The 17,379-nt window shown below is 40.9% G+C and overlaps 1 protein-coding gene across 2 annotated transcripts; it reads left to right on the top strand.

Moving 5' to 3' along the window:
• The first annotated feature begins 752 nt into the window (after window positions 1-752).
• HORMAD1 (HORMA domain containing 1) lies at window positions 753-16,589 on the top strand. Of its 2 annotated transcripts, XM_088660032.1 has the most exons (14): window positions 753-823; window positions 1,027-1,171; window positions 1,683-1,746; window positions 5,695-5,731; window positions 5,859-5,879; window positions 5,991-6,017; window positions 7,973-8,040; window positions 8,970-9,121; window positions 9,225-9,454; window positions 9,614-9,680; window positions 10,501-10,577; window positions 10,902-10,985; window positions 12,803-12,892; window positions 15,506-16,589. In XM_088660032.1, the coding sequence occupies exons 1-14, from the start codon at window positions 791-793 to the stop codon at window positions 15,584-15,586; spliced, it is 1,176 nt and encodes a 391-aa protein (XP_088516158.1). In that variant the 5' UTR covers window positions 753-790; the 3' UTR covers window positions 15,587-16,589. The 2 variants fall into 2 exon arrangements, with proteins under 2 accessions (XP_088516158.1, XP_088516159.1); XM_088660033.1 differs by lacking the exon at window positions 10,902-10,985 and having other exon boundaries at window positions 755-823.
• Window positions 16,590-17,379: the final 790 nt, after the last annotated feature.

The following is a 17,379-nucleotide window of genomic DNA, read 5'->3' on the forward strand; positions in this document are numbered from 1 at the left end:
TGGGTGAAGACAAGAGTGTTCCTGCGCAAGACAAGAGTGTTCACCTGGGTCTTTAGACCCGGGTGAAGACAATAGTGTTCCTGCGCACACCCACACATTTCTCCTGCGCAGACCCACACATTTTTAAGCAGAGGTTGGGTGGCCGTCTGTCATGGAGGCTTTAGCTGAGATTCCTGCATTGCTGGGGGTTGGACCAGATGACCCTCGGGGTCCCTTCCATGCTTCTCTATTTATTTATTCCATATATATATATATATATATATATATATATATATAGGCATGCGCACAGTCACAGGTCAAAAACACATTTCAGCCAGGCCAAGAACACTCTGGGTTGTATCCAACTCAGTTCTACTCAGAGTAGACTGAAATGAATACATTGAAGCTAGTCATGGTCATTAATTTCAAATGACTCTACTCTGAGTAGAGAGCTGGTTTCTACCCTCAAGGAGCGCGTAGGGCAGGGGAGAAGAGGTATGGTCCCAGCAGAAAAAAATTACAATCAATAAAATATAGTCTAAAATTATTAAAACTTCATCTGTGATATTAGAGGGAACGTAAAGCATTTTAATAATAAATAAATACATATTAAATAAATAAAGTGTTCATTTTAAACCAAGTGGGGCATTTTACAAAAAGAGTCTACTCCCAGGAGCAACAAATGTTTTTACACGATCAGTCATATGTTAAATTCAGAAACTGGAATTTCTCACCAAAACACTGTATATACTAACACAACATTTTTCATCGACAGGTGACTTGAGAGAATAGTTCAGAAAGAACAGGAAATATGGCAACTGCCCAGAAGCAAAGAACCTCTCTGGTATAGTTCAATTTTAAAAATTTAATTTCCTTTAATAAGTTTTTTTTATTACAGTAATTATATGTTTATGGTAACCATTTTGTTTAGGTCAACTGATGCACAGAAGGTAGCAGTGAGGTTGCATATTTATTGACATAAGAATGTGTAGAACTACTGTAATCTGAATCCATGCTCTTCTTAATTCTTTCTTCTTTACATTTTAGAGTGAAATAATATTTCCCAACAAAATATCAACTGAGCAGCAATCTCTAGTATTAGTGAAAAGAATGTTGGCAATAGCTGTATCCTGCATTACCTACCTAAGAGGGATATTTCCAGAAAGTGCATATGGAACAAGATATATTGATGGTAATGGCTTTTCCACAAAGAACAAACTTTCTCTGTAGTGTAGCTGATAAACACACCAGACGTGTGATCTTCAGAAGTTGCTACATAGTGATACCCCAGAAAAAGTACGGTACCTGAGCATTAAGCTATTATTATGTACAGGTAGGTAGCTGTGTTGGTCTGCCGTAGTCGAAAGAAAATAAATTAGGTGCTACTGGAAGGAATTTTTCTATTATTATGTATTTACTTATAAACATTTGTGACCTGCTTTCCAGCAGAATATGATCCCATAGCAGGGTGCAATCCCCCAAAACAATAAAACCATGCAATCAATATAGGACCATCCTTAAAATATACAAAAACGTAATCAAATAATTATTTGAAAGTGCAGGGTTATTGTTGCCAACTGAGCTCTTGAGTGATTCTCCCTTTCCATTCTGTGCTTGTGTAAAGAACAGAAAAAAGTTGTCAATAATTGCATTAACAATGTTGTAGTTAAGATTTATCAAATGTATTTTGATTGTATTTTAAGACCTCCGTGTGAAAATACTGCGGGAAGATAAAAACTGCCCTGGCTCCAGTCAGCTGGTGAAATGGTAGGTTGTTTGTGGTTTCCACTTTGCAAATAATTAGAGAATAGGTCCTTATTGCAGGGAGCTTACAGTCTGTAATTCAACATGAGAAAACAGATGAAGGGAAATGGAGGCAGGTTTGAACAAGGAACAATAGGTGACATATATGTACTTAGGTTTGGTGCTATGTGCTGCCCCATCTGCATAATTATTATTATTATTTATTTATTTATTTATTTGTACCCCGCCCATTCCGGCTGGGTTTCCCCAGTCACTCTGGGCGGCTTCCAAGAAAGAGTAAAATACCAGGGTTCAAAACTCCCGTTGTTAAAGGCGCATTTTGCGACAGGGAATTTCATTAACGTGAGCAGTTTCTGAGCTCTGGGTGCAGTACTGCGCCTAAGATTTCAGATTAAAACGGCAGAGTGGAAGGAAAGGAGGACCTTTTCCTCCCCACTTCCAGCCACTCTCTGAAGACTGGAGAGGAGACCCTCTTAAGATTATTAGGGGTATGGGCAGGGGAAGGACTAGACCATATGAAAAATGAACATAATATTTTAGCTGCAGTTAATTTCTAGCTTTGTATTATTGTTATTAAAAAAAAGCACACCTAGACTTTCAGTTGTTGCACCCATAACCTAGATTTAAGGTACTGTGATAAGATTTTTGCTTATTGTTGTTTAGTCGTTTAGTCGTATCCGACTCTTCGTGACCCCATGGACCATAGCACGCCAGGCACTCCTGTCTTGCACTGCCTCCCGCAGTTTGGTCAAACTCATGTTCGTAGCTTCGAGAACACTGTCCAACCATCTTGTCCTCTGACGTCCCCTTCTCCTAGTGCCCTCAATCTTTCCCAACATCAGGGTCTTTTCCAAGGATTCTTCTCTTCTCATGAGGTGGCCAAAGTATTGGAGCCTCAGCTTCACGATCTGTCCTTCCAGGGAGCACTCAGGGCTGATTTCCTTAAGAATTGATAGGTTTGATCTTCTTGCAGTCCATGGGACTCTCAAGAGTCTCCTCCAGCACCATAATTCAAAAGCATCAATTCTTCGGCGATTTTGCTTATTACAGTACCATATAGCTCCTAGCTTTCTAACACTGCACTATACATTTAAAACAGTACTGTATCATACCACTTTAGACAGTCATAGCTTCACCCAAAATATCCTTAGCACTGAGGGCAACCAAAATGGTCAAAGGCCTGGAAACGATGCCTTATGAGGAACGGCTTAGGGAGCTGGGTATGTTTAGCCTGGAGAAGAGAAGGTTAAGGGGTGATATGATAGCCATGTTCAAATATATGAAAGGATGTCATGGAGGAGGGAGAAAGATTGTTTTCTGCTGCTCCAGAGAAGCGGACACGGAGCAATGGATTCAAACTTCAAGAAAGAAGATTCCACCTAAACATTAGGAAGAACTTCCTGACAGTAAGAGCTGTTCGACAGTGGAATTTGCTACCAAGGAGTGTGGTGGAGTCTCCTTCTTTGGAGGTCTTTAAGCAGAGGCTTGACAGCCATATGTCAAGAATGCTTTGATGGTGTTTCCTGCTTGGCAGGGGGTTGGACTGGATGGCCCTTGTGGCCTCTTCCAACTCTATGATTCTATGATTCTAAGGGTGCTGAGAATTGTTAGGAGACTCCCCGTCCTACCATACCCCTCACAGAGATTAAGAAGTTCCCACCATACCCCTCACAGAGATTAAGAAGTTCCAGAGTGGAACTTCTTAAATTGTAGCTCTGAGAGGCGAACATTTCACTGGACTCTTTGAAAGAATCAATGACTGTTTCATCAGAATGGTATGATACTGCTTTAAATGTATAGTACAGATGAGGGAATGGGAAGGCTAAGATTTAAAGGAAGTAAGAGAGGTGGCATGATGGTGGCATTCTGGGAAACAGTTCCAGGCTTCAGAAGGACTAAGAGAAGAACAAAAATGTCATTTAAGAGAGCAGAAGAACTTCAGACATTTCAGAGTGATAGAGCTGGAGGATAAATGGACATACTGTAGGTGGGGATTTTTCTGGGGAGAAGAGTGGAATGATAAAGGGGCTAGTACAGGAGGAATTATACCAGAAAGATATGGAGGTCTCGTACACCCCAGGTAGTGTGGTTGCTGACCTTGAGCCAGACATCTTGGAGAGTGAAGTCAAATGGGCCTTAGAAAGCACTGCTAATAACAAAGCCAGTGGAAGTGATGATATTCCAGCTGAACTATTTAAAATTTTAAAAGATGATGCTGTTAAGGTGCTACACCCAATATGCCAGCAAGTTTGGAAAACTCAGCAATGGCCAGAGGATTGGAGAAGATCAGTCTACATCCCAATTCCAAAGAAGGGCAGTGCCAAAGAATGCTCCAACTACCGCACAATTGCGCTCATTTCACACGCTAGCAAGGTTATGCTTAAAATTCTACAAGGCAGGCTTAGGCAGTATGTGGACCGAGAACTCCCAGAAGTGCAAGCTGGATTTCGAAAGGGCAGAGGAACCAGAGACCAAATAGCAAACATGCGCTGGATTATGGAGAAAGCTAGAGAGTTCCAGAAAAACGTCTACTTCTGCTTCATTGACTATGCAAAAGCCTTTGACTGTGTCGACCACAGCAAACTATGGCAAGTTCTTAAAGAAATGGGAGTGCCTGATCACCTCATCTGTCTCCTGAGAAATCTCTATGTGGGACAAGAAGCTACAGTTAGAACTGGATATGGAACAACTGATTGGTTCAAAATTGGGAAAGGAGTACGACAAGGTTGTATATTGTCTCCCTGCTTATTTAACTTATATGCAGAATTCATCATGCGAAAGGCTGGACTAGATGATTCCCAAGCAGGAATTAAGATTGCCGGAAGAAATATCAACAACCTCAGATATGCAGATGACACAACCTTGATGGCAGAAAGTGAGGAGGAATTAAAGAACCTTTTAATGAGGGTGACAGAGGAGAGCGCAAAATATGGTCTGAAGCTGAACATCAAAAAAACCAAGATCATGGCCACTGGTCCCATCACCTCCTGGCAAATAGAAGGGGAAGAAATGGAGGCAGTGAGAGATTTTACTTTCTTGGGCTCCTTGATCACTGCAGATGGTGACAGCAGTCACGAAATTAAAAGACGCCTGCTTCTTGGGAGAAAAGCAATGTCAAACCTAGACAGCATCTTAAAAAGCAGAGACATCACCTTGCCGACAAAGGTCCGTATAGTTAAAGCTATGGTTTTCCCAGTAGTGATGTATGGAAGTGAGAGCTGGACCATAAAGAAGGCTGATCGCCAAAGAATTGATGCTTTTGAATTATGGTGCTGGAGGAGACTCTTGAGAGTCCCATGGACTGCTAGAAGATCAAACCTATCAATTCTTAAGGAAATCAGCCCTGAGTGCTCCCTGGAAGGACAGATCGTGAAGCTGAGCCTCCAATACTTTGGCCACCTCATGAGAAGAGAAGAATCCTTGGAAAAGACCCTGATGTTGGGAAAGATTGAGGGCACTAGGAGAAGGGGACGACAGAGGACAAGATGGTTGGACAGTGTTCTCGAAGCTACGAACATGAGTTTGACCAAACTACGGGAGGCAGTGCAAGACAGGAGTGCCTGGTGTGCTATGGTCCATGGGGTCACGAAGAGTCGGACACGACTAAACGACTAAACAACAACAACACAGGATTCAGAAGTGGAGAGGAAGGCATTTCAGAGATTTAAGGGACAGTGATGTGGCCAAAGCAGATTTTGGCTTCAGGGTGCTGGCTAGAGATTAAAGGGGTTTTTTTTTGTGTGTGTGTGTGTGTGTGTGTGTGGTTGAGGATTTCACCCAGTGTAAATAGGAATCACAATTGCTGTCTTTGTCAGGCCCATAAAATAATGGTAAGCATTTAATGAATAAAAGCAGGATTGAAAAATTGCACAATAGATACAGATGAGTGGGATTAAAAAACCCAAAATGCATATACTTGTGTGAAGCAGTAGCATTTTATGATTTTTACAGGATGCTGGGATGCTATGATGCAATGCAGAAAAAATATGTAAGTTATATATGGTTTTATCTTTAATGAGCAACTGTGCATTCACAGATTCATCTTAGCAATTTTCATTATAGTAAACACACTATAATGCTTCTAATTTATTTTCTTTATTGTTTTGGGTAAATAGCTCAGATCAATCGTTTTAGCGGTAAGTTTCATATATATTTATACACGTCCACATTTCAAAATTAATTAATACTTCATATGCTGTATTGTATTTGGTATAGTCCTGATTATGTTGTTTATCTTTTAAATACAGGTCTACACCAACCAGGAAGATCCTCAGGTAAGTTTATGATATTGCATTCATAAATGCACATTTTATATTGCAGATGTTTTGTCCTGGATCAATACATACTTTTGATGAAGAGACATGCTGAAAGAGACACATGTCGACAAATGTGGATTGTAAGATCATTCAGTGTATCTGACAGTGACCACTATGAAAGATCAAAGGACACCTCTAATAGAAATCATTAAACAGCCATTTGAAGGGAATGGTTTCTGAAATTTACTGTAATTGGACTATTTTCTCATCATCTCTACATTCCAACACCGCTTCCTTTTTCAAACACTACTGCAACCAGTTTTATAAAAGTGGTGGATTCAGATTGGGAATATATTGTTTGGGGGGAAACCAGCGGCTGCTGTCCTCATCTAATTCATCCCCTTGGTTAAAGGATTAGGTGGGGAGGAAACTTCAGGAGAGCCAATCACTAATTGTCTAGTTTGACTCTTCCTTTCTTTGGGAACAAGGGAAGAGTGTATTAAGTGTATATTGCTGAGGTGGGAAACCTGTGGCAGTCCAGGTGTTGCTGGACTACAACTCCCATCATAACAGATGATTTTCCAGGCTGGCTGAGGCTGATGGGAGTTGGGAGTCCAACAGCATCTGGAGAACCGCAAGTTCTCTTCCCCAGGCATATTCCTTGCCACAGATAAGGATAAACAAATCCAGCCACTAGGTGTCACTCTTCCTCTATTTGATGTGATAATTAGAATAATATTTAAAAAGATTTATTCTACGTATTAAATCATAGAATCATAGAGTTGGAAGAGACCACAAGGGCAATCCAGTCCAACCCCCTGCCAAGCAGGAAACACCATCAAAGCATTCTTGACATATGCCTGCCAAGCCTCTGCTTAAATACCTCCAAACAAGGAGACTCCACCACACTCCTTGATGATAGCAAATTCCACTGTCGAACAGCTCTTACTGTCAGGAAGTTCTTTCTAATGTTTAGGTGGAATCTTCTTTCTTGTACGTAGTTTGAATCCATTGCTCCGTGTCCGCTTCTCTGGAGCAGCAGAAGAAATATTGAAATATTGCAGCCCAAACTTTATGGCAATCTTTTCTCTTATTATTTGCTTCTGCTGACCCTAATTCCATTAGAAAAGTGCATTGTTTGTTAAAAAAGAATATCCAAATGATCACAAAGGAAAGCTAGTAATGAAAAAGGGATTCAAACTGGATTGCAGTACTTAGGCCAGCATCAAATAAAACTCCATGATGAAGGACATTCCCTTTTTTATACCGATGTTGTTTAAAGCAAGTGGATCTTTCTTCCATGAAAGTGAATGGTGTAGAGAAGCCTTGAAACAAATTGCTGGTTTGGCTTGTGAATTGACAGTTTGGGTGGCCTGGAAGCCATCATTAACATCCACTCTGGAAGAAGTCTCTTTAAAAGAGTCAAACCCAGGCTTTCTATCATCAAAGGCTCTAAAAGAGATTTCAGTCCAATGAGTGGTATCCAGCTAGTTTCTACTTAGAGTAAACCTGTTGAATTTGATGTACATAAGTTAGTCATGTTGATTAATTTCAGTGGGTCTAGCCGCGGACCAACACCAGATACAACCCATTACTTTCAGTATTGCAGTTAAGTATCCATATTGCTTGTTCACTTTAGATACAATGAGTTTAGATACAATGAGTTTAAAAGTATTAACTATCAGTATACATTACTACTGAGAGCCAAAGTAGTAGATTCAGATTGTGGAGACATGGATTCAACTCCCCACTCAGCCATGAAACTCACTTCAGGACCTGTCACTCGTGTTCTGCCTAACCTACCTCACTGTGTTGTTATGACAATAAAACAGGGGAAAGAGAACCCATGTCCTCCACCCTGAGCTTACTGGAGGACATTCAAAGTCGGAGGATTTGTTAGACTTGGTGCTGCATTCTGCTCGCTGTTTCCAATTTTAGGCACTTGATACGTAACTACTATGTTTTGTGTTTAGACTGTTACAGAGTGCTACCAATTTAAGATCAAATACAGCGATCAAGGACCATCTATGGATTTCACAAGGTATTCTCTCCTCTCCCACCCCACTGTTTTCATCAGGCACTTATACAAGACATTTCACTGCCAGGCTGTTCTAGCAAGCTGAGAAAAGCCAAAATGTATTCTTTGATTCTAGAAACTGGATGTTAATACGTCCCCTTGTTCACCAAAGAGAAGGCATTTAATTACTGCAGAACAAATGTTTAATAACAATCAGCCCTCAATTGGTTTCTAGTCACATTTATTAGAAAGGCTCAGGAAATATTGTCAAATAGCAAATATGCAATTTTATCAGTTCCCAATTTCTCCTGTACCTAATGGATTTGACTTCCAGAATATAGATACTTTAAACAATTGTCTTCAGCATTTTCAGCCCATGACCTACCTTTAACCCAAACATGCATTTTTAAATTTCTTAAATACTTTACCATGTGTTTGTATGTGGGGAGTCGTGTAATGATGCCATTGTTATCTAGTTTAGATCAGGCTCAGAGATAGATCAGGCTCAGAGTCCTGACTGCTTTAAACCATGGTGAGCTGGGGCATGTTGCTTAGACAGATCAGGAGAGTGGAGAATGGGAAGAAGGAGAGTAAAGCCACTCTAGTTTATTTGTAAATAGGGAACTGATATGGAAGTGCTGGGAAGTTTACTGTGTTTTATGTTCTTTTCATTGTTTTTTCCTGTTTTCTTAGATTTTTTTTCTTTTCCTTTTCCTTTCTTTTTGTATTATAAGTTTGTTTAATTTTGTATAATTTGGATTTTTTTTGGTGTATTTGGTGGTATGTTGATTTATGTTGATTTTATGTTTAATAACATATAAAGATATTTTTAAATTTAATTTTCTTTTAAAACGAGACAGTAGGGCTAGGAATGTAAGAAGGCTCCTGTTTCCATTTCCAATATTGCTAGCTGCCCTTACTTTCAAATAATGGATGGTTTTGTTTTTTTCTAGTAAAAACAATGGAAGTAATTCCAACAGCACGTGTACAAGTACTAAGAAAGATAGTATCGTGATGATACGAAAGATTTATGTCCTGATGCAGAACCTGGGCCCTCTGCCTGATGATCTCTGTCTGACGATGAAGCTGTTCTATTATGATGAAGGTACCATTTCAAATTTTAATTCTGTTCAACATCAATATGTCAGAATAATTGCTGATGAAACAAATGTTTCCCATTATGGAATATCACCAACTTTCCTTTTTAGTTACACCTCCTGATTACCACCCTCCAGGATTCAAAGAGGGTCATTGTGAAGCAGTGGCATTCGAGGGGGAGCCAATGTACCTAAGTGTTGGTGAGGTTCCAACCCCTTTTCATATATTGAAAGTTAAAGTGACGACAGAAAAAGATCGAATGGAGTGCATCGATGCAGACTTATTCAGGCAAGGGAAGGCACTGACTTCCACAAAGCCACAGCATCTTGATAAAATGGATGTAAGGGTTTAAAAATTATTTTTATAGTTTTGTAATGATGTATGGAGTTCTTATTATTTGAAATTTTGACAGCATTTGCAATGCCTATCCTTAACAAAATGCTTTTACAGGTACATTTTAGCTTTGTTGAAGATGTTCTTTTTTGTGTTCTTTACACAGGAAGATTTTATTGCAGAAAACAGAATGAGGGAGCAGAAAAACACACACAGGGCTCCACATACTAAAGGTACACAGAGCATGTTATCTATTGTAGGAGTGTTTTGCTTTCATATTGGTACACGGCGATGTGTTCTCCATGGCAACACCTTTTCGGCACGCCTCTTTAATTTTATGAAACTGTGCATGACACTCTGCTCAGGACTTGGATTAGAAGATAGGAACACAGGAAGCTGCTAAATACCAAGTCAGACCATTGGTCCATCTAGCCCAGTATTGCCTACACTGACTGCCAATGACTTTTCAGGGTTTCAGGCAAGAGGTCATTCCCAGCTCTTGGAGATGCCAGAGATTGAACCTGGACATCAGATGCTCTACCACTGAGCTACAACCCTTGCTTTTAGAAAATTAGGAAGCTGCCTTAGACTAAGTCACATTAATTGGTTCATCTAGCTTAGTACTGTCTACACACCAATGGGAAGTGGCTCCACAGGATTTCAGGTAGAAGTTGTTCCCATGCTTAACTGGAGGTGCCAAAGATTGAACCTGGGACCTTCTGCATGCAATATGTGTGCTCTACCACTTAGCAATGTCCTTTCCCCCATGAATGAACCTTCCCACATGTTTAGACTATTTTCACATCCTGAACTTGCAATGACAGCAGGGGAGAAAGGATCACATCCCTCACAGTTAATATCTTCAGCAGTTTTTGTCTCCTTAGCAACTGCCTGTACCTTCTGGAGGAGGCCTGCCTCTCACTCAGAGAAGACTAGAGCCTTGTCAATGTATCTGTCAATCCCCTTTTAAGAACTTATGTACAGAAATATAAACTGTTTTGTTTATTCAGTGTTCTGAGGATTTGTACAATTTTCTTCCAATGCCATTCCCAGAACTTAATTTAGTGTGTGAAGAAGATGAAGACATGAGGATAGAAGATAGCCAAACTCTCTCCATCAATAGTTCTCAGGTATAAAGCTGTCTTTTCATTCTATACCAATGTTTTGTTCTCATTTAGTTTTCTGGATTTACTTTTTTGTGGCTGGATAAATGTTTACTAGATTTAACAAGTGCAACACAATCTGATAATTAGTGGAAGAGTTCCTGCAAAATGTATGTAGATATTGTTTGTATGGGTGTATATATGGCAAAATCACATACAAAACTGTGTAGGTATGTTTGTCCTCATTCCAAGAGCCCAAGCAAAGCTGTTCTTTTTTAAAAAACAAAAACTCTTTCTTTCTTTCTTTCTTTCTTTCTTTCTTTCTTTCTTTCTTTCTTTCTTTCTTTTTAGGTGGAACATCTAATTAATAAGACATCAGAACTTGTAGTAGCTGAGGGAAAGACCCGAAGTGGAAGGAAGTTTAAAGGCAACACAGTTAATGTCATTTTTAAAATAAGTATTCTGTTGCATGATCTGAATGAGATAAAAAAAATTTAAGGGATGCATAACTTAGATTTTTACAATACAAACCCTGTTCTTTAAGGCTTAGCTCAGTTTTCAGGTCACCTCAATTTTGCTACTGTTGCACAAGTTGGAGTCAGGATGATTATTAATTCTATTATTTTTAAATGTATTCATTTATTTCCATAGCACCCCCCCCCTGATAGTACTCCAAATGCATTGCCTTAGTTATCCGCCCAGCAAGGTTGTGATTTTTGTAAGGCCACATGATAAGCTGCATAGCTGAACCTGGGTGATCAGCATCACAGCCCAGATTTCTTCTCACAGCTTCATACTGAGCTCTTGGAAAATATTTGATTTAGACTCCAGTACCAATGCCATGCCATTGTCGTGTTCATGTCCAACATGTTTGGGCACTAACTAAGGGCTCATTCAAAGGGACGTGGGTGGCGTGTGGTCTAAACCACTGAGCCTGGGGTTGCCGATCGGAAGGTTGGAGGTTCGAATCCCCACAATGGGGTGAGCTCCTGTTGTTCAGTCCCAGCTCCTGCCAACCTAGCAGTTCAAAAGCATGTCAAAGTGCAAGTAGATAAATAGGTACCACTCAGGCGGGAAGGTAAACAGCGTTTCCGTGCGCTGCTCTGGTTCGCCAGAAGCGGCTTAGTCATGCTGGCCACATGACCCGGAAGCTGTACGTCGGCTCCCTTGGCCAATAAAGCAAGATGAGCACCACAACCCCAGAGTCGTCTGCGACTGGACCTAACAGTCAGGGGTCCCTTTACCTTCAAGGGCTCCTTCAGATGCCCTATTAATTGAGCATTTATCCTGATTTGTTTACAGGGAGGTTATATACTGCTTCCCATCAATTGATCATTCATCCCACACTTTTTTAGTGCATTTCCCTTCACTTTCCTTACCACAAAGGGTCTGCTGTCTTTTTTAAGTGGATTTGTTGCTCCAGAGTGCTTTAAATCAACTTTAATTGCACAAAGCTATATTCCTGATATGCCATTGAATCCGCCCCACAAAATAATAACAGTCTGGAGGTAACCTAAACATTTATTATAAATAGTAGTAGCACCAGTGGGGCAGCATATTCATTAGTTTATTTTCAACAATAAAATACCAGAGCTTAGGCTTTGTGAAAGATAGACAAAGCTATTGTTATCCATAGCAATATTTTGAGGGAGGTAATGTTAAAAGTGTAAGAAGCTGAGTTTTGTACAAGCTGCAGGACTAGATTACTACAAGTTTTTGAGAGTTTGTGCTTCTGAAGAGGCCTTGGACTCTGAAACCTAGGAAGAAAGTTGCATGAAACCATACAACCCAGAAGCTCCTGCTTTTGAGCTGAAAAAGTTTTGTAAAGAATTCAGCTCATCTCTTTTACAGACACTATGAGGGACCATCCCCACTCTCTGTGCATCAGAGTAAGGTTGTTTCTACCCTCACTCCTCTTCTAGTTTCACTCTGTTCGGTACAGAAACATACCTTCGTAGGCACCTGCCAGTTGCTTTACTGACATTTTCACCTTATAGACATTGTGGGGGAAGATTCCACCAGAATCAGCATCTTAGGAAATGCCCTTCAGATATACAGCGGTGAAAGTAAATCATAATGTTGTCATGACCAAGCTAAGACTTGCCCTTACTGTCGCCACTCTTAAAGAGTCCTTCATTAATTTTTTAACACACGTTGAGGAAGAGTAACAGCCTACGGATGCACAGCATGCTTCTTAATAGCCATCTGCAGACCTCTCTCCTGGAGCTAACGGTTCTTCTGTCTCTGTCAAGGGTGATGAGGGATGCAGCAACAAAAATCATTTAGCAGCAAAGTGTCCCAGAGAAACCCAGAAAAGAAGAAACTCAGAATCGGGCAAGCCAGTAAGTTATTTCCATGCATTATGAGGAAAGTAACAAGTTCTTACTGTGGGTGCCCCCATCTCCAGTCTTTATGAATCCAGCGTTTCTATGCAAAACCAGAAGCCTTGGTTTGTCACTACTGTTTGTTAAGGGGCAATTACAATATTGGAAAATTAGGTGATTTTTTAGGGCCATCATCCACTGTGTTTTCACTCATGTCAGTCCTGTTGATTTGAGTGAGACCTGATGTGCAACCTTGCCCTTGGCATGTTTACTTGGTGAAGTCCCACTGTGCTTCATTGGGGTTCAAATGGTGCCTAGGACTGTGGCCTTAAGTGGACAAAATGATGCCTTCAATTGCAGCCATTATAGTGAACAAATGAGGCTGCACAGAACAAAATGTGGTTTGTGGAGGTGGGATGTGTTTCTTTCTTCTGGATTCTCCCTGCCAGCTGGAGCCTCTGAAGGTGCAGACAGTGCTGGCTGTCACCCAGTCTGCATCTTCAAAGCGTCTGTTTCACAGGCAGAGAGGCTAACCAGAGCAGAAACAGCAGTTCCCAAAATGAGAGAGGGGCAAATAACCCAGGGATGCTCAAACAATTGCCGAGAGATAGACAGTTTAAAATATATGTCTCTTCAATACAACTTGTGCAATGAGGACTCTCAACCACTTACGTTGCAAGACAGCTCCAGAAACCAGTATGGTGACATCCTTTTCCTACACACAAGTTTTTGCTTTTTCTGGACTTGCTGTTTTTGGCTCTGCTAGTTAAAGCTTGGTTGGAGCAAGGTATACCTGGCAGGTAGTGAGTTCTATGGCCTGCTTTTTCATAACCTGTTTGCCCTGAGATCTAGGTCAATGGTGAGTATTACCTGCTGTTAGGGATGGGCAAGTCTGACAGTTTTAGTTTCCCCCAATTCCCCCCAATTTTTCCAGCCTTCAGTTGATTTCTCCACATTTCCACGTCTCCAAAAACTGAATGGAGAGATGGTCGGCTGGAGCCTGCACTACCTGGTCTTTGCTTTGCCCCCCAGCCGGCAGCCGATTGGATAGCCGGGGAAGGGGTGGAGCAACAGCCAGCAACCAAAAAGGGTGTCACCCTGGCACAGGAAGCCCACGCCAAGTCGCAAACCCTGCCCACTGCTTGGAAGAGTGAGTGGTAATTGTGAAAATCTTTTTTAAAGTCCTCATGAAAATTTATCTGCATTTCAGTGCCAGTTTCTTCTAATATACACATTTGGGTAGTGCTGTGGTCTAAACCACTGAGCCTAGGGCTTTCTGACTGGAAGGTCGGTGGTTTGAATCCCTACGATGGGGTGAGCTCCCGATGGGGTGAGCTCCCGTTGCTCAGTCTCAGCTTCTGCCACCCTAGCAGTTTAAAAGCACGTCAAAGTGCAAGTAGATAAATAAGTACCGCTCCGGCAGGAAGGTAAACGTCGTTTCCATGTGCTGCTCTGGTTTCGCCAGAAGCGGCTTAGTCATGCTGGCCACATGACCTGGAAAAACTGTCTGTGGACAAACCTTGGCTCCCTTGGCCAGTAAAGCAAGATGAGCACCACAACCCCAGAGTCATTCACGACTGGACTTAACTGTCAGGCCAGGGGTCCTTTACCTTTTTATACACATTTGCAGAATATACACATTTTTGCAAAGCGATTTTTCCTAACATAATGCTCTTTTGTATGTTCTTTTCACTAATTTGTGCACTTTTATGCACTTTGTCCCAGTATACGCATTTTTGTGTATACTGGAGAATATCTGTGCATAATATTTGCACTATGTCGCAGTGTACACATTTTTGTACACAATACTTGGCTGGAGAACAGCACTGCAAAATCCAGAAGAGGGGAAAAATTCAGGCTGGGTGTATGCAAGGCAGGGTTCATCCTGTGCTCTGGGGAACATGGAGCTCTGAGGTTTCACTTGCAAGGAACAAGCTAAAACGGAGACGTCATATAGTAGTAGTAGTATTACCGTAGCAGCAGTGGCAGCGGCAGGGACAGTCTAATTGATATAGCCATCTGTGCTGCAAGATGCTGCTCTACTTAAAGGACCCAGCCTTCGGCACTGGTCTACTGTGATGAGCAGGGGAGCTATAGGCCTTTCTGAGTTTTCTGCAGGGGAGTCCTCTGAGACAGAATGGCAGTGCCACATCCTCAGACTGGGGTAGGGGCACACTGGTCTATCAGGTTCATCTGAGAGTGCTTCTGGGGCTGGCCCTGCATGCCCTTTCCCCTTCTGCTTCAGAGTCCTTGTCCTCATCCCCTGCAGATGAGGAATCTGACACCAGGGTCATCATGACAGCCTGGTGCTGGTGTCAGGCAATGGGGAGGGGGGAAGGCTGATTTACAGCTCTGCTCATTTAAAGTGCATAGTTCCTATTTGATCAGATAGAATTGAAATTCCCATTTGATCAATGACATATCACAGATGAATGGTTTATAGGGCAATTGTAGCAAACTCTTCACTGAAAAACCAGCAGAGAGGACACAAAGTTATTTGTTCTCTGTAACTCAGCATTATTAGGCTCTATCTGACAATATTTAGGTGCATTAGAGTAAGTCAGTATGTTGATTTTAATGGTTCTACTCTGAGTTTGACTAAATAATACTTCATTGTCTTTTTTAAAAAAGGTTTATCATCTTGAATTCTCTTCTGGTGAAGACTCAGTTCCCAAACGGAGAAAAATTAGTGAACCAAAAGAGCGGATTTAGATATTGGCTTCCAAATGTTTATTATTTCCCATTTCTCCCCTCCCTAGAATGTTTTTCTCATTATACCCAGTATTTTGATGTTTTAGAGGGGGTATATTTTAACCTGTTAAAGCCATCCAACATTTTTCAGTGCTTTTATTTGCAGTTAAGAGTACAGGCTTTTAATTCAGGTACATGTAAAATCTAGTCTTGTAAAATTTCACTTGTCAGCATGGATACAGAGCTGCTGCTTTATCTGAGGCCTGATTTAAATGTAATATTGGGCATGCAAGAAAATATACCCATGTGGCATTTCATGTAGCCAGGCTCACATTAAATTTGGGGCTCTGAGCTGTTACCTGTACAGTGTGCCCGGGCAATGAATCTCAAGTGTGCTTAATGTTGCATGCACAGGGAAAATGAGACCCAACAGCAGTTTAAATTGGGCCAGAGGGGAATGTCCTTAAGAACAAACTATGATAAATTGATTCCAAATGGAAAAATTTCAGGCAATATTATTACTGCCATGTGAATTAAAAGAAGGAAAAAGCTAAAGGTTTGTAACTCAGCCTCCTAGATTTTGGGACTGTAACTCCCATCAGTCCCAGGGCTGATGGGAGTTGTAGTCCAAAAAATGGGGGGGGGCACCAGCTTTGGGAAGGATGTTGTAACCAGTAGCCTCATCCACAGAAAAAGTTAATCACATCTAAGTCCTGTGGAATGAGATGTCACATAATTGACTTAAGCCCCATGGATTCCAACAGTTCTTAGGCACATCTTACTATCTCTGGAGCTAGCAATTAACTTAAAGCATTTGTTACTTTGTTTTCTGTTACTAGAAGTGTTATAAAATGTAGAGAAAATGTTAAAAAAATTATGCTATATAATTCTTGAAACATAATGGAAGTATGACTCGAGAACATATTGATTTCTGATTAAATGTTTATAGAGGTCTGCAGTGCATGTGCTTTGTTTTAGACCTTCCAATTTTATAGCCACAATAAAATATTTACAACTTGAACAAGCTGCCTCTTTTCAGAATGTTTGTTTTAAATGTTGATTCCTGCCTCATCGCTGGGTGCTCCTAATCTTTCTGTGATTGCCATTTTTCAGAATATAGTACTGTAAAGAAATAACTGATATTTGTGCAATAACTCTTTGGAACCTTAATCCACAGGAAGCAAAATGAATGGCATCCAAAGATGATTGTAGTAAGCAGTGACATCTAGTGCCACAGTCATCTTTCAATAATTTATTCTCTGGATGCCACAAGCCTCAGACAAAATGATTCGTTGGTTATTGGGGTGGGGGCACCATGGTAGACAGCATCCTCAAAAATAACACCAGGAGTCCTGGTTGGTTGGTTTTTATTGGGTTTTGAAATTGTTTCTTGGATTTTATATTGTTAGCCAACATGGATGGAAATGCAGGATATGAATTTGCTTAAATAAGTGGGGAGGAGAGGCTTCCCTTCAGCTTCCAGGACTCGCTCTACCTGGTAAGCAGGCAGAAGACTTCTGGCCTTGTATGGTCTGCCATTTTGAATGCCACAGTAGAGTAGGAATGGGGTAGAAATTCAGTTTGGTTCACATTTTACTGCGAACATACCTAACACTTTAAAAAATAATAGCTGCTTTTTGACTCACTTGCCTTTTTGGCTCACTTACCTTTTGAAATTCTCACTCCTCCTAATTTTGCAATGTAGTTCGGCATCTGTGCACAAAAATGTGTATATTGGTGAAAATAACCTACAAAAATGTGCAGTTGGAAAAATTGCTTCCAAAGAAGGGTATTTTGGAAAACTGCATACAAAA

Source organism: Zootoca vivipara, chromosome 16, assembly GCF_965207765.1.
Source record: "Zootoca vivipara chromosome 16, rZooViv2.hap1.1, whole genome shotgun sequence".
In the NCBI taxonomy this organism is placed as follows: Eukaryota; Metazoa; Chordata; class Lepidosauria; order Squamata; family Lacertidae; genus Zootoca; species Zootoca vivipara.